General features: G+C 43.6%; 1 protein-coding gene across 1 annotated transcript in view; it reads right to left on the bottom strand.

Annotated features, from left to right (window-relative positions):
- The window catches only part of LOC145357116 (signal peptide, CUB and EGF-like domain-containing protein 3), a 347330-nt gene that overhangs the window by 27369 nt on the left and 294346 nt on the right, over positions 1 to 25615 (bottom strand). The window contains exons 10-12 of the mRNA XM_080210261.1: positions 6520 to 6645; positions 3647 to 3763; positions 1865 to 1957 (exon numbers count right to left, since the gene is read on the bottom strand). Coding sequence (XP_080066387.1) covers positions 1865 to 1957; positions 3647 to 3763; positions 6520 to 6645 — 336 coding nt within the window. The remainder of the gene's footprint in view (positions 1 to 1864; positions 1958 to 3646; positions 3764 to 6519; positions 6646 to 25615) is intronic.

Below are 25615 nucleotides of genomic sequence, written 5' to 3'. Positions count from 1 at the left end.
TTCTGACATTTTCCCAATGGCAGATGTTAAACTGACTGGTTGACAGTTTCCTGCTCCTTGTCTCCCTCCCTTTTTGAATAAAGGAGTTACATTTGACATTTTCCAATCTAATGGCACCTTTCCTAAATCTAGGAAACTGGATAATTAAAACCAATGCATCAACTATCTCATTAGCCACTTACTTCAAGACCGTACGGGGAAGTCCATCTGGCCTGGGGATTTGTCAATCCGCAGACAATAACAATTTGCTCAAACCATTTCCCTGGTGATTGTAATTTTCCTGAGTCCCTCCCTTCCTTCCATTTCCTGATTTACAGCTATTTCTGGGATGTTACTTGTGCTTTGTACAGTAAAGACCGATGCAAAATATCTGTTTAATCCACAGCCCTACTTTCCATGATTCCCAGATGCATTTTTTATAGGGCAAATACCCACTTTGTTAACTCTTTTTTAAATTAAATATGGAAAGAAACTCTAACTATACATCTTTATATTACTAACTAGCTTCCTCTCACGCTGTAGTTTCCCACTCCTAATCAATCCTTTTGTCATTCTTTGATGTTTTTTACATTCTTTCCAATCTTCTGACCTGCCACTTGTCTTTGGATATGCTTTTTTATAAGTTTAGTACTGTCTTTAATTTCTTCTTGTATATTCTGCATATTTTGAAATATTCCTTTAAATGTTTGCTGTTCTATCTCTATTGATCTATCCCTTAAGCACATTTGCCAGTTCACTTTAGCTAGTTCTGCTTTCATGCTCTCATAACTGCATTATTTGGATTTAAAATACTAGTCTTGGATGCACTCTTCTCTCTCTCAAACTAAATGTAAAATTCAATTATATTATGATCGCTGCTACCTAGGGATGCCTTCACTGTGAGGTGATCAATTAATTGTTTCCTATTGCACAAGACCACATGTATCTGGTTGGAACCAGAACATGCAGTTCTAAGTAGCTGTCTCAGAAACATCCTATGAACTCCTCATCTACTCTATCTTTGCCCATCTGATTTTTCCAGTCTGGATGTCAATTAAAATCCCCCAAGATTATTGTTGTATCTTTCTGACAAATTCCCATTATTTCTTCTTTTTTAGTCTCTTGCACCTAGTTACAATTAGAGGGCCCGTATACCACTCCAACGACTAACATCCTGCCTTTATCATTTCTCATCTCAACCAAAACCACTTCTACATCCTGGTTTCTTGAAATTAGGTCACTCTTTCTCCAATGTGTTAATACCATCATTAATTAACAAGAGCTACCCCTCCATCTTTTCTTAACTTCCTAACTTTCCTAAATGTCACCACCCTTCGATATTCAGGTCCTAATCTACGTTGTCCTCTAGCGATGTCTCTGAAATAACTATCAGATTGTACTTATTAATTTCTAATTAAACTATCAGTTCTTCTGTTTTGTTTCGAATGTTATATGTGATTAGATAAAGAGACCAAAGCTGTACGTAGTTCTTCAACTGTGATCTAAGCAAAAGCCTGCATAATTGCAGCAAAATTTCCTTACATCTTATACTGCAAATCCCCCTTTGCAAGAAAGACTAATAGTCCTGCCAATTAGGACTGCTCGTTAGCTTCGTGTGTCTTACACAAGCTGACCTCTCCCCATATTCCCAAGTTGTTCTGCTGTTTATGCAGTTTCATGCCAGGAACCCTGATTCAGAAACCTTTCCCCAGGGAATGTCATGGGGTCAGTCACTGTTGCTCCACGATTACAATCTCATCCTTGGGACAAAAGAAATACATATTGATGCTAAACATTGGAACCCTGAACAAAATGTCTGAGCTTAACAAAAGATTTCAGCAGTACTTACGAGAGAGAGCAGGAGTACATTTTGCCAGGATCTTACCTACACAGCCTGTAATGTTGGCGTTCTGTTTCTGTTGGGCACCTGCCCTTCTTACAGGAGCCCCACAGCTCACTGAGTAACTGTTATCGGAACCTGCCAGAAACGAGAGACAGTATTAAAGACAGAGGAATGGCCTGGGGTATTTATTCACTGCGGGAAAGATGTCCAGAGACTGATCCTGAACAGGAGGTGCAATTCTAACCATTCAGTGTTTCCTCTTCCCTCCTAAAGTGGTGACTCATGCTGCCAGTTCTGTTCCATGGCACTGGGCAGCCTCGGTTGCCACATCTTAGTGGCCAACCTTCACTCGCAGATTTACACAATCAGTTTTGGATGGCTTTTTGACATTGACAATTTCAATATTCAATAAGTCAAGCCTGATTTTGACCTCAGTCATACATGCACATGCACAGGACACATGTATACATACATGCATGCACGCACACACATGCCACTCACACGTGTTAGTTGACATTCTGCAAACACCAACCCCATCCCCATGGGGACCCTGAGGCTAACTGCTGTGCCGATGGCTCTATAGGCTATAATTGGATTGCTCTACAGCGAGTTGACATGGACATAATTGTCCACATGATCTTTTGAGCCATTATGATCCTAATTGGGCAGCAAAGTAATTAGCTCAGTTTAAACTCAGGTCCAGATGTTTGCAGAGTTGGGCTGATAGTTAATCTTTATTCATTCAGCTGGCCAGTATTTATTGCCCATCCCTAGTTGCCCTTGAACTGAATAGCTTGCTATGCCATTGCAGAGGGCAATTGAGAGTCAACCACATTGCTGCGGCTCTGAAGTCTTGTACACTCATGTGTACAAGATTGTAAAGCTAAATTTTATTTATTAGTCACAAGTAGGCTTACATTAACAGTGCAATGAAGTTACTGTGAAAATCCCCTAGTTGCCACAGTCTGGCGCCTATTCGGGTCAATGCACCCTAACCAGCACATCTTTCAGTTTGTGGGAGCACCCGGAGGAAACCTGAATGTTTGAAGCATGAATGATGTCACTGTATTTTCTGTGTCACTGACACTCACAGTGGGAGTGGAGGGAACCTCGTGACTACTTGGATGATGTTAATAATATATAGAAATAGGAATATACAAAATTTAACATTGAATGAATTTTTTGGTAAAGCTTTATCAGATGGAGAAACATTTTTTTTAAACACGGGTCTGTTGAAGTTTAAATGTTTTGAAAGAAATTTAAATTTAGTTTATGAAAATCAACATGATCGAATCTCAGTGAGATACATGCCAAGGTGGAACATTGCTTCCGTCTGGCTTGTCAACCTCAACAGGATGACATTCCTGGAGTGTCATCACTTCCTATCCCAATGCCCCCCGTTCCCCCTCCAGCTCCCCCGCTTCACCACCACCATAATGGTCACCCATAATGACCAGACTTGCAATGGAACAACTTGCTGCACCAATTAGAAAGGCAATGGGACTTTCTTACCCTGACTGAGTGATTCTTGACAGTCTGTCAAACAGCTTGGTTTTCTGTGAGTAATACTTCTTTAAACACTAATAAACAAATGTTTTCAAAGAAAATGCAGAAAAAAACCCCAAACCAGATTGTTTAATGAGTTTTGATGATCTTCTTCCTGATCTGCTGTCTGCCGCATCCTGAAACAGTTTTAATTCCTTACAGCTCCAGGGCAGACCTGGAGAATTGGCTACTTCCCCGAGCAACAAGCGAGGACATCATGTTGGGACTGCAACGCTGATGAGAATCACGGGTTTCTCACCACTTTGCAATGATGCCTACCTGCCTGGAAATGAGCCTTGGTGGAACAGCTGAGGGAGCAGGTCTCCCTCTTCCCAGTCTTGATGCAGGAGAATTGCGCTCGAGGAGAATTGGAAGCCTGCAGACACTTTGCTGCCTCTGCAAATAAAAAGAAATTGTCTTCAACACATTCTGAAAAGCTGAAGTGAATCAACAGGAACAGATGTAAAACAGAAACGTAATGATTTGGATGATGGGTGAAGGGTGGAGTGGGGGTGGTGGATTGTGGAGTTAGGACAGATATCTGTTCTGATCCAAGGTTAGATTAAAATTCTAATACAATTTTTAATGCATGGTGAGCTCAGCAGAGAGTAGAGCAGCTAACGGAGCCCATTCCAATTTCTAGGGTATTCAATGAGCTCAACAAATTTGGCCTGACACAATCCTTCAGTGGAGGATAAATGAATTTTCTGCACCCAACCGCTGGGTTCCACTGAAGCCAGCATTCTTCAGAAGTAGCCATAGTCTAAACTTTACAGGGAACTGCGGTGGCCTAGTTCCTGAAGAACAGCCAGCGCCTTTCGTTTCATGATGTACATTTCTTGACAATTATGTGAATGGACTGCTTGTTTGAAACCTATAATTAAGAAAGCCCACCAACACCTCTACTTTCTCAGGAGACTTCTGGCATGTCAGCTATGACTCTCATCAACTTTTACGGATACACCATAGAAAGCATTCTTTCTGGTTGTATCTGCCCAAGACTGCAAGGAACTACAAAAGGTCGTGAATGAAGCCCAATCCATCATGCAAACCAGCCTCCCATCCATTGACTCTGTCTACACTTCCCGCTGCCTCGGCAAAGCAGCCAGCATAATTAAGGACCCCACGCACCCCGGACATTCTCTCTTCCACCTTCTTCCGTCGGGAAAAGGATACAAAGATCTGAGGTCACATACCAATCAATTCAAGAACAGCTTCTTCCCTGCTGCTGTCAGACTTTTGAATACATTTAATTGATCTTTCTCCACACCCTAGCTATATCTGTAACCCTACATTCTGCACTCTCTCGTTTCCTTCTCTATTTACGGTATGCTTTGTCTGTATAGCGTGCAAGAAACTATATTTTTCACTGTATGTTAATACATGTGACAATAATAAATCAAATCAAATCAAATTTACCCATTCCACCAAATTATCAGAGGTATTAAAATGCAATATAGGACTATGAGTTTTTCCTATTCTGTGGTTATGATTTTGTTTTACTGTTGATGCAAGTAATTAAAAACTGTCATAATCTCAATAACTAACAGCTCCATATCACAGACACAGAAGGAAATATTAAAGTGGACTTTTATTTACAAAGAATAATCAAACTTGCATGGCCCATTTTCCATCTTAGACATCCCTGGACAAAGCATTGGAAAAATATCAGGACCGAAACTGGGGTGGCATGGTGGCGCAGCGGTTAGCAATGCTGCCTCACAGCATCAAGAACTCGGGTTCAATTCCAGCCTCAGGTCACTGACTGTGTGGAGTCTGCACGTTCTCCCCATGTTGCATGGGTTTCCTCTGAGTGCTCTGATTTCCTCCCACCATTCAAAGATGTGTGGGTTAGGCTGATTGGTCATGCTAAGTTGACCCTCAGTGTCAGGGGGGATTAGCAGGGTGAATATGTGGGGTTATGGGAATAGGGCCTGGGTGGGATTGTTTTTGGTGCAGGCTCAATGGGCTGATGGCCTCTTCTGCACTGCAGGAATTTTTTGGTTCTAGATGGCAATATTAAATAAACATCACAAGCTCTAGGAACAAATCTAACACATTTGAGATTTTTCTGACTTACATTTCCCTGCCTTGATCCTCTAAGGATCTCCTCAATAACTAACTCTTTGACCAAACTCCTGATCACCAATCCTGATATCTCTTTATGCAGCTTAGAAAAAACTTTATCTGATTTTCCTCTGGAGTAGTTCTGGAAAGATGGTATATAATTGCATTTAACACATGAGCAACGTACAGGGATTTGAATGTAAGCTTTGCATGTCATGTTCCAGGTGCACCGTGTGGTACCCTCGAACAGCAGAGTGTGGGTGAACTTCTCTCCTTTATTGACCGTGATTGACACCTCTGCCCCAACCTTTTGTGTTCAATGTCACCCCTGGCTTGTTCCATTGGGGACAAATGGCCCCAATGGAATCTTACACTCAGCTGTTTCGAGGTTCCAAGCCTCAACAAACACTTCCTGCTTTTCAGCGAGGAAGTACACTGTTTCCCATTCCGATTCTTTCAGAAATGATTCACAGAACAACAACTCTGAGTTACAGAGAAAGGTCGAATAGGTTAGGACTTTATTCCCTGGAGTGTAGAAGAATGAGGGGAGATTTGATAGAGGCGTATAAAATTATGATGGATATAGATAGAGTGGATGCAAGCAGGCTTTTCCCACTGAGGCTAGGGGAGAAAATAACTAGAGGGCATGGGTTAAGGGTGAAAGGGGGAAAAGTTTAAAGGGAATATTAGGGAGGGTTTCTTCACACAGAGAGTGGTGGGAGTGTGGAATGAGCTGCCAGATGAAGTGGTGAAAGCAGGCTCACTTTTAATATTTACGAAAAACTTGGACAGGTACGTGGATGAGAGGGATGTGGAGGGATATGGTCCAGGTGCAGGTCACTGGGACTAGGCAGAAAAATGGTTCGGCACAGACAAGAAGGGCCAGAAGGACTGTTTCTGTGCTGTAATGTACTATGGTTCTAACAACACCTCAAGGTATTTATTTGTGTATGAAGTGCTGGCGATGTTGCTGAGACACATCAGATGGCCTGTATGTCTTCTGAGCACAAAGTGTTTCTCATCACAGGATTGCTATTCCCATTAGTGCCACTAGAGGTTGCCAGATATCAGAGTTTTTCACGTACCCACGCAGTCCTTCTTATTCCAGTGCAGTTTGTAGCTGCTGTTTGGACATGAACATTGATAACCTCCCAGCGTGTTAACACAGCCATGCTTACAGCCACCATGGTTCATGCTGCATTCATCGATATCTGAAAAAGACACAGGCAAAGAAAAGGAGTGAACTGGCTCAGATGAAGAAAGTCCTGATCTGACACAATTAAGCAAACTCTGAGTTCGTGTTTTCTCTCCAGTTCCCAGATCGCCCAGTTCCACGTCTCAGCTATCAGCACAACAGCGATTCCGGTCACGCTTCTGCTTAGCTCCCCCAGAAGCAGAGTAACTGCAACACCACATTCTTCACCCTCTCCTTTCCTTTCCCCTTTGTACTCTCTGGACGGCACAGTGCCACAGGGATTAGCACTGTCACCTCACAGCGCCAGGGACTCGAGTTCTATCCCCAGTTTGGGGCACTGTCTGTGCGGAGTCTCCCCGTGTCTGTGTGGGTTTCCTCTGGGTGTTCCAGTTTCCTCCCACAGTCTTAAAGACCTGCTGGCTAGGTACATTTATCCGAACAGGCACCGGATTGTGGCGACTAGGGGAATTTCACAGTAACTTCATTGCAGTGTTAATGTAAGCCTTACTTGTGACTAACAAATAAATATCCTATGGACAGTATAGCACACAAGAAACTATACTTTTCACTGTATCCCAATACATGTGACAATAATAAATCAGTTCAATCCAATGCATTTCAACAGCTGAGTGTATAACGGTACAAATTTCCATGTCACTGCCCCTATGTTATCTGCAATGGGTTCCAGGACTGTGGGTCATCATTTCTATTCATTACAACAACCCAGAATGGTCAGACGTGGAAGCATCTGGGGACTGGATTGGTAGAGGGATTGGAACAATAAGGTAACGTCTGTATCTGACAGAAGATTTATCAAATTTTCCAAGTTTGCTGCATTACTTTATGGTAAGAAGTCTGACAACACCAGGTTTAAGTCCAACCGATTTATTTGATAGTAAACTCACAAGCTTTCGAGATTAACCTCTTCGTCAGGTGAATTACCTGAGGTTAACCTCGAAAGCTTGTGAGTTTACTATCAAATAAATCAGTTGGACTTAAACCTGGTGTTGTCAGACTTCTTACTGTGTTTACACCAGTCCAACGCCGGCATATCCACATCATGATTACTTCATGGTGACCATTGAAACATATAATCTTAACTGTAACCCTAATGCAGTCCTGGTTGACTTTGGGATGTCCTGAGGTTGTGAAAGGCAACATTCAAATGCAAGTCTCTCTATTATTTCTAAGGCTGCTCAGAATTTACTAAGGCCTTATAAGGAGAGAAAAGATAGACTGGGACTCTTTTCCCTGGAGCATAGGAGACATAGGGGTGATCTGATAGAGGTCTATAAAATAATGAGGGGCATAGACATAGTAGATAGTCAATATCTTTTCCCAAAGGTAGGGGAGTCTAAAACTAGAGGGCACAGGTTTAAGGTGAGAGGAGAGAGATACAAAAGTGTCCAGGAGGGGCATTTTTTTTCACACAGAGGGTGGTGAGTGTCTGGAACGAGCTGCCAGAGAAAGCAGTAGAAGCGGGTACAATTTTGTCTTTCAAAAAGCGTTTAGACTGTTACATGGGTAAGATGGGTATAGAGGGATACGGGCCAAACGTGGGCAACTGGGACTAGTTTAGTGGATAAAAAGGGCATTATGGACAAGTTGGTTCGAAGGGCCTGTTTCCATGCTGTAAACAAGTTCTATGACTTTATGACTATGACTCTAACTCCAGAGAATACATCCCTTCTTAAAAAAGCACTATATTCATGAAAACTCAACATTCCGGTGTATGCAACATCATTATCTTCACATCTCATGCTGCATTGAATATCACCTGAACATGAGATGTGAAGATAATGATGCTCAGGCTTTATGCCTTGTCTTCCCGTGTAAAGAGATGATTTGCCCGACATCATTCATCAACTCAATGCTCCTTTCAGCAACGTGGATTTCCACACAGATCCACACAAATTGTTCCAATAGGTCACAGCATTTATTTGTGACACAGATAGTGATATGGAGACATTGCTTCTATTTCCTGAATTAACATGCTCTGAAAGAGAGGAGTGTGAATTGTGGTGATGTGTGAATACCAAGAGCTCGTTGGCACTACGGGCTAACGCACTTCTGTGTTCCATCGCAGACCATACTGTTTATCTCCCATGACTGAGAAATCGAGTCTCTCTCTCTCTCTCTCAGCTGGGGACTGATTTGGCAAACTGCACTGTGGTCAACTTATCAAAAGGAAGGCACATCTACCTCGACAGGTGTCAACCAAACAGTTAGAAAAACGGCAAAGGCACAGAGCGCAGAACCCACCAAGAAGCAGTGTTGTTTATATTCATCCATGGGATATGGATGTCGTTGGCTGACCAACATCTATTGCCCATCCCTAGTTGCCCAAGGAAGGCAGTTGAGAGTCAACCATATTGTTGTGGTCCTGGGATCACATGTAGGCCAGACCAGGTAAGGATGGCAGATTTCCTTCTTTTAAGGACATCAGCGAGCTAGATGGGTTTATCTGACAATGGTTTCATGATCATAGTAGATTCTTAATTCCAGATTTCTTTGCCTCATTGAATTCAAATTCCACCATCTGCCGTGGCGGGATTCGAACCCGGGTCCCCAGAACATTAGCTGAGTTTCTGGATTAATAGTCTGGCGATAATACCACTAGGCCATCGCCTCCCCAGATCAGAACCAATACCCTTTCAAAACAATTTCCCTCACCAAAATAACCAAATGCTGTTTTGCAGATGTCAGCCAGTGGTGTTTACAGCTGCCACACACAACTTGTATTACCCATAGCAATTTACTAAAGCCTTGTTGTGGTTTCCAGGCAACAATCTAATGACCTAGAATCAGATGAGTGGCAACACCATTGACTCATTATTCCGTTCCACAAAGGCCAGTTTCTGGTAAGTGTATCATAATAAGGGTCATTTTCTGATATTTGCTCAATTTTGGGCCTAAAAATAATTCCCTTCAGTGAGCAAGTATCCATAGCAACCGCTTCAAAACAGTTTCTACTCAGCGCTTTGCAGAAGATGGAGATAAAGAGGCTATAATGATGAAAAAAAAGGGAATGAATACTTAGTGATACATTTTTTAAAAAAAATTAGAAAACTAAATATGGAAAGAAAAATTAAAGGTTCAAAGAACGAAGAATTTGGAGGGAAAGAATGATGCAGAGAAGGGAAACATTAAAGGATTCGAAAAAAAACAAATAAAGAAGAAAGAATGTACCATTTCATTAATAAAATCCAATGTCAACTTTAATTGAAAGATTAGAAGCTGTTAAGTAGAAGTTAATGCACTCCAAACTTGAGGTGACTGGCAAAGGGCCATCAAGTCTGCAGTTATATGAATATAATGAGTCTGAACCACATAACAACAGGGATGTCTCCTAGCTTGCCAGAGCCTGGAGCATAATAAGATGCTGAACTTCATCTCTCTTCCATATTCTTTGAAGAGATTGGTGAGAGGCTGGGGGGTGCGGCAGAGGGGGTGGGGGGGGGGGGTGGTTGTAGGAGGAAGGAATGCAAAGAGTTCATCACTTCAAGATCTTTGAGATGTTTTTATCTCAGTCTGCGATAACAGCCTCCGCATTCATTCGAGAATTCTAATACTCCTCAACCACATCTTGTATGATAATTGCTCACTCTTCACACACACACACTCTCACACACACGCACACTCTCACACACGCACACTCTCACACACACGCACACTCTCACACACACGCACACTCTCACACACATGCACACTCTCACACACGCACACTCTCACACACGCACACTCTCACACACGCACACTCTCACACACACACACACTCACACACACGCACACTCTCACACACGCACACTCACACACATGCACACTCTCACACACGCACACTCACACACACACACACTCTCACACACACACATTCTCACACACACGCACACTCTCACACATGCACACTCTCACACACACGCACACTCTCACACACGCACACTCTCACACACACGCACTCTCACACACACGCACATTCTCACACACACGCACACTCTCACACACATGAACTCTCACACACATGCACACTCTCACACACAAGCACACTCTCACACACACACACTCTCACACACACGCACACTCTCACACACACGCACACTCTCACACACGCACACTCTCACACACACGCACATTCTCACACACACGCACACTCTCACATGCATGCACACTCTCACATGCATGCACACTCTCACACACGCACACTCTCACACACATGCATGCTCTCACACACACACACTCTCACACACATGCACACTCACACTCTCACACACGCACACTCTCACGCACTTGCACACTCTCACGCACACGCACACTCTCTCACACATGCACACTCTCACACACGCACACTCTCACACACATGCACACTCTCACACACACGCACACTCTCACTCATGCACACTGACACACATGCACACTCTCATACACACACATACCCACAGACTTTCACATACACACAGACTCTCACACACATACTCTCACACATGCACAGTCACACACACACTCTGTCACACACATGCACACTCACACACATATGTACTCTCATACACGTGCACACTCACATACATGAATACTCGCACATGCATGCATACTCTCTCACATACACTCTCACACATGCACACACACGCACACACACTCACATGCACAAACACACATGAACACTAACATACATGCACATACTCTTACACACACGCACACTCACATACATGCATATTCTCACATACACACATTCTCTCACACACACACACGCATACTCTCACCCACATGCACATGGGATCAGAGGTGAACTGGGAAGGTGGATACAGAACTGGCTCATTCATAGAAGATGGAGGGTGGCAGTGGGTGGGTGCGTTTCTGAATGGAGGGTTGTGACAAGTGGCATACCTCAGGGATCAGTGCTGGGACCTTTGCTGTTTGTAATATATATAAATGATTTGGAAGAAAATGTAACTGGTTTGATTAGTAAGCTTACAGATGACACAAAGGTTGTTGGATCTGTGGATACTGATAAGAACCATCAGAGGATACAGCAGGTTCTAGATAGGTTGGAAACTTGGGCGGAAAAATGGCAGATGGAGTTTAATCTGGACAAATGTGAGGTAATGCATTTTGGAAGGTCTAATACAGATTGGAAATACACAGTAAATGGCAGAGCCCTTAACAGTATTGATAGACAGAGGGATCCGGATGTACAAGTACATAGGTCACTGAAAGTGGCAATGCAGGTGGAGAAGGTAGTCAAGAAGGCATATGGCACGCTTACCTTCATCAGCTGGGGTACTGAGTTTAAAAATTGGCAAGTCATATTACAGCTTTATAGAACCTTACGTAAGCCGCACTTGGAATATAGTGTTCAATTCTGGTCATCACACTATCGAAAGGATGTGGAGGTTTTGGAAGGGATACAGACAAGATTTACCAGAATGGAGGGAGACATGGAGGGCATTAGTTATGAGGAGATGTTGGAGAAAATTGGTTTGTTCTTACTGGAACGATGGAGGTTGAGGGGTGATCTGGTAGAAGTCTAAAGCTTATGAGAAGCATGGACAGAATGGATAGTCAGAAGCTTTTTCCCAGAGTGGAAGAGTCAATTACTAAAGTGTGAGGGGCAAGGTTTAAAGGGGACATACGGGGCAAGTTTTTTACACAGAGGATGGTGGGTCCTGGAACTGACTGCCAGGACAGATAGTGGAAGCAGATAAGATAGAAGGCATCTGAACAAATACATGAATAGGATGGGAATAGAGGGATCTGGTCCCCAGAAAGATAGGGGGTTTTAGTTCAGTCGGACAGCATGGTTAGTGCAGGCTTGGAGGGCCGAAGGGCCTGTTCCTGTGCTGTAATTTTCATTGTTCTTTGTTCACACGCACACTCTCACGCACATGCACACTCTCAAGCACATGCATATCCTCACATACACACACTCTCTCACATATGCTGCTTCTCCATTTATTAAGGGGTTGCTTGAGGAGGTTTCTGCTCATTTCGGTTTTAGTTTGTGGGGCTGTGCTTTTATTTTTGTCACCATAATAGTTGACTCTGAGCATTCTGGCAGTAAAAAATTACCATAGATGTCAGCATATAAATCGATCTCTGTTTCTACCCCTCTCATCTCCCTGACACTAGGGTCAATTTAGCATGGCCCATCAATCTAACCAGCACATCTTTGGACTGTGGGAGGAAACCAGAGCACCCGGAGGAAACCCACGCAGACATGGGGAGAACATGCAAACTGCACAGGGACAGTGACCCAAGCCAGGAATCGAACCCGGGTCTCTGGCGCTGTGAGGCAGCAGTGCTACCCACTGTGCCACCGTGCCACCACCGTGTTCTAACCTGGAGCACACAGTAAGCAGCAACAGCAGCTCCAACTGTTTTGGCCCTCTTCCCAAGCTAGGAATGGAGAGACTAATCATTGTACCCCAAACACAACACCCCCACCCCCCACAACATCATCCCACAGCACAGATTGCAAATTGAACTCAGGACTTCCTTATTCGTACAGATTGATATGACCCTTGGTTTGGAACAATCATCCACCAGGCTAGAGGGGAACTCATTTCGAATCTCTTCATCAGCACCAATGTCACACTTGCTGGTAAAAGGTTTCAAACTGCCATGAGAAATGTGACACTTGTTTTAAAGACTGGTTTTCATAGCGTTTCAGCCACCCCACATCACTATTTTGGATCAAAATGCTAAATACGACAAATGCTGGAAATCCGAAATAAAAACAGAAAATGCTGAAGCACTCAGAGTTATAGTCGTAAAGGTTTACAGCACGGAAACAGGCCCTTCAGCCCAACCTGTTCATACTGCCCTTTTTTTAACCACTAAGATAGTCCCAATTGGCAACTTTTTTTTCATCAGGTCTCTGCATCTATGGAAAAGAAGGACTTCAACAATCCCAGAACATCCAGATTAATGCCTCTTAAAGTGTGGTCACTGTTGTAATGTAGGCAACCAACTTGTGCAGAAATGTTTCACAAACAGCAAAGAGGTCAACAGCCATGTGTACCATCTATGAGATGCACTGCAGCAACTCAGCAAGGCTCCTTACACAGCACCTTCCAAACCCAAAACTGCTACCATCTGGAAAGACAAGGCCAGCAGACACATGGAGGTTGAAACCAAAAACTCAGCTTTGACAAAGGGTTGTCTGGACTCGAAATGTCAGCTCCTTTCTCTCCTTACAGATGCTGCCAGACTTGCTGAGATTTTCCAGTGTTTTCTGTTTTGGTTTCAGATTCCAGCATCCGCAGTAATTTGCTTTTATTTTAGACACAAGGAGGTTCCTTTCCATCTTGACTTGGAAACATGTCGTTGTTCCTTCAGTGTTATTGGGTCAAAATCCTGGAACTCCCTCTCTAACAGTACTGTGGGTGTTCTACACCACATGGACTGCAGCAGTTCAAGAAGGTAGTTCACCACCACCTTCTCAAGGGCAAACAGGGATGGGTGATAGATGCTGGCTTAGCCAGTGACGCCCATATCCCATGAATGAATTTTAAAAATTAAATAGCTCTTTTCTTAGTGATGTTGGTTGAGACACAAATATTGGCTAGTACACCAGGGATAACTCACCTACTCTTTGAGTCATAGAAACCCAACAGTGCAGAAGGAGGCCATTCGGCCCATCAAACCTGCACCAACTACCAAAATAATGCCACGGGGTCTTTTACATCAACCTTGGAAGGCAACTGGGGCCTCAGTTTACATGTCATTTGCAAGATAGAAAGAGGAAGATATAATTCATAGAGTCATAGACCATACAGCAAAGAAATAGGTCCATTGGCCCATTGTGTCTGCACCAGCCATCAAGCACCTCTCTATCTGAATCCCATTTTCCAGTGCTCGGTCCGAAGCCTTGTACGCTACGGTCTCTCATGTGTTCATCTAAATGCTTCTAAGATGCTGTGAAGCTGTTGTGTTCACCCTTCTCTTATTGACACTTTGAACCTGTCCCAATATTGGCACTGGCTCGCTGGGGTTTTCCCATTCTTCCTTGGAACAATTTAATCTTTCCTCCAAAGTTAATTTCTTCCTGCATCATTACTCTATTCACCTTCAGCCATATCTGCTTCAATCTCCTGATTGATTTGTGTTCTCTAAAACATGATATCTCTTACCCCGGCCACTCTCTCCAGATCCTACTCTTTTGTTAGGTTCTGATGAGAGGCTGCTTCCCTGAAACATTAATTCTATACCTTCCTCTCCCCAACGGTGCTGCACGACAGGATTCCAGTGTCCCATGTTCATTCCACTATTTCCAATATTAAGTCATGGATAAGCTGCTAGTTCTGGAGCCACATGTCCCAGTCCAACAAACTGCTGATAAGGCAGTGATTAACATCAGTCTGGTGTCTCTTACGCCAGCTAAAATAGGCCTTAGCAATTCAAACAAAACGGAATGGAGGGAAGGATTAAATTCAGCTTCAGCCCCACTGAAAGTTAAAGATCTCCCCAGTGTTAATATTCCTGTTAAGGTCACGTTTTACTCAGAGTCTATATTCCTGTGAATTAAACTGTAGAAGATGTTAGGCCACTGAGCCAGCTCTGACCTATTTAATCCCAGTGTGTAGATTGCTGCAGGTTCTGGAACACTCTACGTCGCAGTATCTTCACTACTCAGAACGCAGTTGTTCAGGTAGGTGGCTCCCCACCACCCAATCAAGAAAGAAGGAAATTACAGGCGATATGGGCAGAACTTCTGGCAAAGAGCAAAGAAAAGTACAGCACAGGAACAGGACCTTTGACCCTTCAAGCCTGTGCTGATCGCGATGCCCTAACTACATTAAAAACAATCTTCTGCCCTTACATGGTTCGTATACTTTCTCCCTATCCATGTACCCATCCAGATGCCTCTTAAATGTTGCTAATGTGCCTGCTTCCACCACCTCCTCTGGCAGCGCGTTCCAGACACCCACCACTCTCTGTGTGAAAAACTTCCCCCACACATCTCCCTTAAACTTTGCCCCTTCTCACCTTGAACCTATGCCCCCCGTATAATTGATACTTCCACCCTGGGCAAAAGCCTCTGACTATACACCCTGTCTGTGTCTCTCATAATTTTGTAGCCCTCCATCAGGTCTCCCCTCAGCCTCCGTCTTTCCAGTGAAAACAATGCTAGTTTATTCAACCTCTCCTATTAGTCAACACCCTCAAGACCAGGCAACATCTTCTTTGCACTCACTCCAAAGCTTCCAGATCCTCCTGGTAGTTTGGTGACCAGAACTGCACGCAATACTCCAAATGCATCCTAACTAAAGTTTTATATAGCTGGAACATGATTTCCCAACTCTTGTACTCAATGCCCCAGCTGATGAAGGCAAGAATACCATATGCCTTCTTAATTACCTTAGCTACTTGTGTTGCCACTTTTAGGGAACTTTGGACCTGCACGCCCTCTGTATGTTAATGTTCCTAAGGGTTCTGCCATTTATAGTATAATTCACACCTAAATTAGATCCTCCAAAATGCATCAGCTTGCTTTTGTCCAGATTAAACTCCATCTGCCATTTCTGTGCCTTTCCAGTAACATCTGCATTCTCAGAATGAATAAAAATACTTTGGTTTCTACATTAGGAATCCTTCCTATTGGCCAAGTCTTAGATCCTTGTAGAATCTGTTGATTGACCCTGGCAGTAGGTATGTTTCTGATAGTGAGCCCATGTTGACAAACCCACTAGTGATTAGTGACGGTGCAACACTAGCAATGGCTCCAGTTCAGGTTGCTCACCCAGACAAAATACAGGCCTGGACACCGTCCAGAACAAAGCAGCTTGCTTGATTGGCACCACATCTACAAACATTCAATCCCTCCATCACTGATGCTTAATAGCAGCAGTGTGCATCATCTACAAGATGCACTGTAGCAATTCACCAAAGATCCTTAGGCAGCACCTTCCAAACCCATGTCCACTTCCAACTCGAAGGACAAAGGCAGCAGATACTTAGGAACGCCACCACCTGCAAGTTTCTCTCCTAGCTTCTCACCATCCTAACTTGGAAATATATCAGCGTTCCTTCGCAGTCGCTGAATCAAAATCCTGGAATTCCCTCCCTAAAGGCATTGTGGGCCAACCCACAGAACATGGACTGCAGCGATTCAAGAAGCCAGCTCACCACCACCTTCTCAAGGGCAACTAGGGATAGACAATAAATACTGGCCAGCAGCAATGCCAATGTCCCATGATTGAATATTTTTAAAAAATTGTCACTCCCAAGCCGGCTCAGCAAACCCCACCCAGGAGAAAGTGCCCTGAAGGTTAGAATTTGGCTCTAAGGGGGCAGAAGAAAATGGGAGTGGGGGCAGGTGACCCCGGAATGAATATGGAGGCTGCCTGGTGCAGAGATGCCCTGCCTCAGTGCTCCCAGACTTTGTCCAAAATTGGGGGAAAAAAAGCAACAAAACAAAAAACACCCTTCTATTCCCTCACATACTCCCATGCCACCTCATGCTCTCAATCCACCCAATAGCCCTCATATTCCCCATGGCAACTTATGCCCCCTATCCACCGCAAGCCACTTTATTGTCCCTATTCCAACTTAGTGGCAATTCCTGCCACTCCATGCACTCCCTCTTACCCCTTTTGCCCTTACAGCCTTCACGTCTATTCACCCAGTATCCATCATGGACAGACCTTGGGACCCATGCTGAGATTAAACAAAATAATGTTCTAAGTGTCTACTGCAGACTTTATTTTTTAAAAAAAACACCCGTTCATAGAAACCCATTCACTCGGTCTGCCATCTTTCAACTAAGTAATCCCTTATGGATCTAACATATCATTTGTGCTTATGTTATAAAACAAAAATTTAACTCAAGTGTTTAATCTCTCATAAATACAAACACTGGAATTCAGAGGCCCACTTCAAGATCTCTATAAATACTTGTAGCTGTCAATTAAACTGTGAAGTGGCAGGCACCCCGCTGTGATGATAGTAGGTTGTGAAATCAGTCATGCAACACAAATCTAGTAACGATAAACCTCAGGTTTATGTCAACAGAGAAAGTGGAATAGCAAACAAGCCACTTCTCCGAAGAACTCCACAAAGTTTATTCTGGCTCCCACCAGGACTAATCAGCACACGCCGGGTGGACTTTTCCTGACCCGCCATGCGAATTGTAGCAGGCAGGACACGAACCATGCAAAGGTCCATTGATCTTCCGGCCTTGGGATGAGTGGGGCTGGAAAATCCCACCCATCAAGTTTTCCACTCTTGGCTAATGATATTCAGGCATGACTGGAGGCAGCTGTTATTTTGTGCGGGCAGCTACCTCTGCAGAATGCACATGTACAAATCTCGACCTATTCCCATTTCTGCCCCTGTGAAAATGGTTGGTGCCATGCCCGAGGGTCAGACAGCTGGATTTTGGCCTCCTCTGTCATTGCAAAAATCAAGACCATTGTGTTTAAAGAGATAGAATCACTACCTTCTTTGCTGCCTGGTACATGTCCGGTTGTTGGCAAGCTGAGAGGTTTAACAGTGGTACCAGATTGAAATTGAGAAAACAAATGCCATCCAATTCCTAAATGTAAAGCTTTTATGATATTTCATTCAATTAACAGCAGCCTTTCATCGATTATTGTCTGACTCTGATATACTCAACAGCAATGTGTGAACTGTACAGAGATCCAACAGCTCCTAAAAGCTCACGTCCGCTTTATCTACATAAACACACTTAACCAAAGTGAAGCAACTACCTGGTGATTGTTGAGTGGTTTTCATTCATCTGTTGTTGTAGCATTGTCCATGCAGACACTACGACAATGGATGAATGAACACCGCTCGACAATCACCAGGCAAGACTGTTCTCTTCCTGTTGGTGAACACTTCCGTGGTCACGGGTATTCGGCCTCTGATCTTTGGGTAAATGTTCTCCAAGGCGGCCTTCACGGCACACGACAGCGCAGAGTCCCTGACAGAAACTGACAGCCAGGTTCTGCACACATGAGGACGGCCTCAACCAGGATCTTGGGTTCATGTCACACTATCTGTAACCCCCATGATTTGCCTGGTCTTGCAACATCTCACTTACTGTCCTGTCTGGAGACAATACTCATCTCTTTAACCTATTCTTAACGCTCTCTCCACTCACATTATCTGCAGCTTTAAGACTTGATTAGCTGTAAAAACTTGAATTCTAATCAGTATTCTGTAAACTGAGTGTCTGCCTTTACATCCTCTATTTGTGATCAGAACTCCCCACTCACCTGACAAAGGGTCAGAAGTCCGAAAGCTAGTGCTTTTGCTACCAAATAAACCTGTTGGACTTTAACCTGGTGTTGTGAGACTTCTTACTGCCTCAAAATGAGGCAGCTTGAAATTAGTCACTGTTCCCTCTGAGGTCAAAAAGCTAGGAGAGTAGCCTGATAGATCGGGACAATTCTCCCAGCCCCCTGCACTGCATAAGCAGAGGCCAGGTAACGGGCTTCTTGCTGGACGCCTCGGCCCCCACACATCTCCAGCTGCCAAATTTCACTCCAGCAGGGTTTACAACAGCTCCCTACTAACTGGGAGCTGGTGGCCCAACCTCGCTGGAGGGAAGGTGGGGGGGGGGGGGGGGGGGTGCCATGGAGCCCCCCCCAGAGGGTCGGGGATAAGGTGGCATTGTCAGTTTGAACAGCTATTGAGTTTAAGGTGGATTGAGTTCAAACACGATAAAAATTCTAAAGATCAGCTAAAGGTTGTGTACAGGTAGTTCTGGCAAAACCATCAAACCATCAGTTCAGTCAGTCTAGGAATCAGAATGGAAGCAAGTTATGAGACATCAGGCAGCCAGAGTATGCAAACAATTCCAGTTAAGGTTCCCCTGAGATCCAACCTGTTAGAAATTCAACTATAAGAATCCTCACAATTTATTCTGAGCTCTTCACTTTACAAGACCCTCTCTTTACCTGCAAAGCATCAAAAGTATGCAAGGAACTACAGGCCTGACAGGAGACTAGAGTTTATAAACCAGAGACTAAGGTAACTGCAAAAGTGCATGGCCTTTAACTGTATGTAATCTCTGTCTGTTCACATGTGTGTGCATGTGCGTGTGTGTGTCAGAACAGGTATGTGTGATATTTTGCTTAATTTGGGGTAAGTGTGCGAGAATAAATAATTTACCTAATTTTTTTAACTCACAAAAGCTTGCTGCTGAATTATTTAATTGGGATAAACACTTGAACAGCATCAGAAAAGGCATACCTCTTTCCATGCAAGACATTCTGACCACAGGCAGTAAGAGGGCACATGCATCCTGTGATAATCAGCCAAGCAAAATAAATTACATTTATTAAACTAATTTATTAAATATGTGCAACACAGTTAGACAGAGATGGGAGGTGTGCTGCATCTACAGGAGGTGGATGTAACGTGATCCCAGGTACCCTGCAACCTGAGGAGCTGCAGCTCAGGGTTGCTTAGCTAAAGTCTGAGGTGCAGTCATTGCGATGCATCAGGTGCGGAGGAGTTAGGTGGACATTTTGACCCAGGAAGCAGTGACTCCCCTTAGATTAAGAAGTGATCTAAATTTGGTTAGTGGTCAGGAATAGGAGAGTGTCATTATGATGTACGCAGGTAAGGGGATATTAGGTGCAGCAGTGGAGGTGATTCAGCCTACGCCATTGTCCAAAGGATACAAGGTACTAGCTACCAGTGTGGATGATGACAGAGACTTGTAGGGAGGATGGAAAAATTAATATTAGTAAAGAGAAAGTACTGGAAAAATTAATGTGACAATGATCTAACAAATCTCTTGGCCCTGGCAGTCCTAGGTTTTAACAGAGGTGGCTGCAAAGAGAGTGGAAACATTGATTTTGATTTTCCAAATTTCCCTAGATTTTAGAACAGTCTCCATGAATTGGAAGGTCGCAAAATATAACCCTGTTGTTGAAGAAAGGAGGAAGAATGAAAACAGGGATCTACAGGTCACTTAATCAAAAGTGAAAATGGTGGAAAATCTCAGCAGGTCTGGCAGCATCTCTAAGAAGAGAAAAGAGGTGACGTTTTGAGTCCATTTAACTTGACATGACACTCATTGTGACTTTGATCCTTCCTCCTGCATAGGTGCCAATGCATTCTTCTGTGTTAGCAACTGGATCAGGGGACCAAGTGCATTATGTAACTAAGTTTGCTGGTGGTGCAAAGTTAGGTGGGAAAGTAGGCTGTGAATAAGCTGCAAATCACAGAAGGAGGCCATTCAGCCCATCCCATCTGCACTGGCTCTCCGAGTGAACACGATGACTAAGTTTCATTCCCCTGCCTTTTCCCTGTACCACTGCACATTGTTTCTATTCAAGTAATTATCTAGCGTCCTCGTGATTGTCTCAATTGAAGCTGTCTCCACCAGGCAGTGCATTCCAGACCCAAACCACTCGCTGTGTGGGAAAGATTTTTCTCACATCATATTGCTTCTATTGCAAATCACTAATATAGATTTTAAATAGCGGAGGCACTCATTCTGTCTGTTAACCAATTCCTCACTCCATGTTAAGATATTACCTCCAATCCTACAAGCCCTAGCCCTAATTTTGTATAACAACCTCTTGTGTAATAACTTATTGAATGCTTTCTGAGAATCCAAATATACTGCGTCCAGTGGTTCTGCCTTATCTACCAGCTAGCTAGCTCCTCAAAAAGCACTTACTGATTTGTCAAACATGATTTTGAGAAAACCACACAGACTCAGTATGACTATAGCGATTTCCCAAATGCCTCATTACAACTGTCTTAATGATAGATTTTAACATTTTCTCTGCTATAGTTGTCAGGCTAACTGAGCTTTGACAAAGGATCTTTTGAATAAAGTACTGTAAAGACTACTGTATGACTTTGAGTTGGGCTTTGAGTAAAGTCTTTACTCAAAGTCCAACTCAAAGTCATACAGTAGTCTTCATAGTAAGCAAATTAAAGTCTCTATCAGATAGATTAATCATAAATCTGGGACTAAATTATCAGACTCCTTCTATGAGGATGAATTCTCGCAGATTAATTGATCAGGGAGTGAAGTCAATCGTGAAGCATGTGGGAGCATATTCTCTAATCAAGATAAACTTTGGAAGGGGACAAATTCTTCTGTTTAAAATGTATGCTTTTATACCTCCTGGGATACTCCTTGTCTTGTAACTATTATAAGGCAATTTAAGACCATAATTCTGAAGTTAGTCATACCTGTTTACTTTGCGATTCCTTGACTAAAACTGTAATTGCATTCTCTACAGTTGCATATAACATGTAATTCTATGGAATTATAACAAGACTTTTGTAAGTGCGATGATTACATGGCTGTACCCAATATTTGTAAAGCAGTCCCAGCCACGGAGGATGCCTCTAATAGATATAGAAACAGTCTTTGATGTTAAAGCCCTGGTTACAGTAACTGCTGTAGCAACTGTTAAAAATCTAATAGCCTTTTACTGGATATAAGAAATTGTTTCCACTGGCTGTGGTATAAAAAAAGTTACAAGCTGTTAACATGCTAAGTGTGAATTTGCTTTTTCAGCAATATGGAACTATTTAAGACAAAAATCTCAATCTGTTCAGGAGAATGAAAGGGTCAAGGCAGAAATTCAGTCAGCATTCCTAAAGTATATACCCATTAGTCATAGTTACTTCAGTCCGTCAGAACCTGTGAGAAACAGGAGTATGTGTGTTCTTAAATTACATTGTGCCCAGCCTATTAACCCTATCTAACTGTTCTTTTCAGTATCTAATGTACTGAGTTCGAAAGATTCCATTCAACGTGAATCAGTTAATTATGTTTCTGTGTCCCTGGCCCTTTCCAACGATAAGATACAGCCAAGGATTTCTGTCACAATTATTTTTCTATGGCACTCTTGTCACATGATCAAAACAGACCTTGTCTTCTGTTGTAATGGTCGATGCCCCCTTCACCCCAAAGCATTTTATTATAGAGCAAGAGTTGTGTTGGGCAAAATGGTCCAATATCTGGCTTCTCATTCTCCACAGAGTTTCATTCTTCCTGTGTGTGATATACTCAAAAGCCAGCTTTGGACAGTTCTGCAACCCAACCATTCTACATGCACGCAGGGAGCACTTTCACTGGTGATTAGGTAACTTAATTGGCTTGTTCCATTGCAAAAACTTTTTTTCAGTTAGCCTGTTTTGGTTGGGTAAGTTATAACAATTTAACCTGGATGGACTAGTGAGGAATTCACTACAGGGATCTGGAAAAAATAATTGGCATTGCCAAGCTCATTTCCAATCCAAACCATCCAAAGGCTCACACACAGGACTTGGAGTCCAGCATTCAGCCCACCATTCAATGTCCTGATCTAGATCTTAACTCCAGCAGCCCGACTTGGTCTTCTAACCCTTACTAGCCATGCTGTTTTTAATAAAAATCTCCATGCCTATCACTGGAGTATCACAGCCACCCTGATATTATGGGCGCACAGTGGCACAGTGGTTAGCACTGCTGCCTCACAGCGCAAAGGACTTGATTTGATTTTCAGCTTGGGTCACTGTCTGTGTGGAGTTTGCACATTCTCCCCGTGTCTGCATGGTTTTCCTCCGGCTGCGCCGGTTTCCTCTCACAGTCCAAAAGATGTGCCGGTTAGGTGCATTGGCCATACTAAACTCTCTGTGTACCCTAACAGGCACCTGAATGTGGCAACTAGGGGATTTTCACAGTAACTTCATTACAGTGTTAATGTAAGCCTACTTGCGATATTAATAAATGAAATTAAAACTTAAACTTTATTGTTATCTGTGAAGATAGCCTTGCAGTGCTGAAGAGCTACTCCATCTGTCCACACAACTCCCTTCAGATAAAAGCAAATTACTGCGGATGCTGGATTCTGAAACCAAAACAGAAAATGCTGGAAAATCTCAGCAGGTCTGGCAGCATCTAGAAGGAGAGAAAAGAGCTGATGTTTCAAGTCCAGGTGATCTTTTTTCAAAGCTCAAGCTTCGAAACATTAGCTCTTTTCTGTCCTTGCAGTTCCGCACACATGAGGACGGTCTCAACAGGGATCTTGGGTTCATGTCGCACTATCTGTAACCCCCGTGACTTGCCTGGGTTTGCAAAACCTCACTTACTGTACTGTCTGGAGACAATACACATCTCTTTAAACTGTGATCAGTGCTCCTATCTCTAAACTGTCTGTGCTTTATATGCTCTGTCTGAGGCCAGAACTCTCCATTCACCTGACGAAGAGGCTGTCCCCTCGAAAGCTAGTGAGAATATTATCAAATAAATAGGTTGGACTAAAACCTGGTGTTGTCAGACTTTTTACTGTGTTTACGCCAGTCCAACGCCGGCATACCCACATCATGACTTGCAGATGCTGCCAGACCTGCTGAGATTTTTCAGCGTTTTCTCTCTCTCACTTCAGATAACTTGCGAGCTGGTGTGCCTAATGCTCCTGTGATAGGTGTGTTGGGTTATTGTGATATCACTGTGGGTACAGTGTGCTTTCTGGTGTGGCCTGAGTACCTACTTTTAAAATAGAGGTTGCCTTTACTGCCTGACATCTATCTCTGCAGCTGTGGGATTCCCACGTGATCTGGACTGAAATTCTGCACCTTAGCGCATGCATTACATCAGTCTCTCCTGGGCCAGGTGAAGGTCAGTCGGAATCACAAGCCGCTTTTTATTCTGCAGTAGGGAAAACACACTGAACAATGAGACTGATAAGAGTTCTTTGATACAATCAGTAAAGCTTCTGTACTGTTAGAAATATAAAGAACTTGGGAGCGTGAAGCAATCCCACTGGGAGGCTGAGCTCAATTTAACTGAGAAATCTGTGTGTAGCTGCTAGCCTGAAGCCTCTGTCTTGCTGAGGCTGCACTGTGCGGATTGGTGAGCAGATGAATGGTGACTACAATGTGTGACTGGAAGTTTTCTCGGAGACACAGACAATGGGAAATTCATGAATTACAGCTAGTTATTGAGCAGGGCAGACGGGGACTGGAATCACTCTCTGATCCAAGGTCCGATGTGGCTACTGGTTTGGAGTGATCCGGAACTGGAACCTAAGCTGAACAGCCCCTCCCAAGCTCTGGCAACTGCCTCTGAGACCAATTACAGTGCCCAGCTGTGTTGTTTTGATATGAGCTAACTCTGCACAGGGGTTGGAACCCTGGAGCATCACTGTCTGTGAGACTTAGTCTCCACGTTGACAGTCTGTGCATTTCACTGCTTCAGCAGTTTCTGCACAGTAAACCTTGGGGATTGGGGGAGGGGGGGGAGGGAATAAAGGGACAAGTAAACAAACTTGCTGTGAAGGAGGAAAAAGTAATATTTTGGTTGATCATAAACAAAAAAAATGAGAAAAATGAACCAAAACAGGGAATGAGAGGTGTGCTTACTGCATAAATACAACTCTAAAAGGTGGCACAGTGGTTAGCACTGCTGCCTCAGTGTGCCTGGGACCCAGGTTTGATTCCTGGCTTGGGTCATTGCCTATGTAGAGTTTACACATTCTCCCCCTGTCTGTGTGGGTTTCCTACAGGTGCTCCAGTTTCCCCCCACAGTCCAAAGTTGTGCGGGTTATGTTGACTGGCCATGCTAAATTGCCCCTTAGTGTCAGGGGGACTAGGAGGGTAAATATGTGGGGTTATGGGGAAAGGGTGGGCTTGTTGTCCATACAGGCTCGATGGGCTGAATGACCTCCTTCTGCACTGTAGGGATTCTATGATTCTATAAATGCAAACTGAGTGCGACTGCACAGAATTTCATGTCAAACCTTGCCTACGGGAAAGAGGATTGGAATGGAAGGAGAATTGAGAGGTCCTGATAGAATCCATCCCAGGGTATTAAAAGAGATGGTGGGAGAAATAGTAAATGCACTTGTGATAATTTACCAGAATTCGCTGGACTCTGGGGTGGTTCCCATAGATTAGAAAACAGCAAATGTGATGCCACTGTTTAAAAAAGGAGGTGAACAAAAGGCGGGTAACCATAGGCCGGTTAGCTTAACTTCTGTAGTAGGGAAAATGTTTGAATCTATCATCAAGGAAGAAATAGTGAGACATCT

Source organism: Carcharhinus amblyrhynchos, chromosome 22 (assembly GCF_965287045.1).
Source record: "Carcharhinus amblyrhynchos chromosome 22, sCarAmb.v2.hapA, whole genome shotgun sequence".
Classification (NCBI taxonomy): domain Eukaryota; kingdom Metazoa; phylum Chordata; class Chondrichthyes; order Carcharhiniformes; family Carcharhinidae; genus Carcharhinus; species Carcharhinus amblyrhynchos.
Note: the sequence above shows the minus strand (reverse complement) of the source record. Positions and strands in the feature narration are given on the sequence as shown.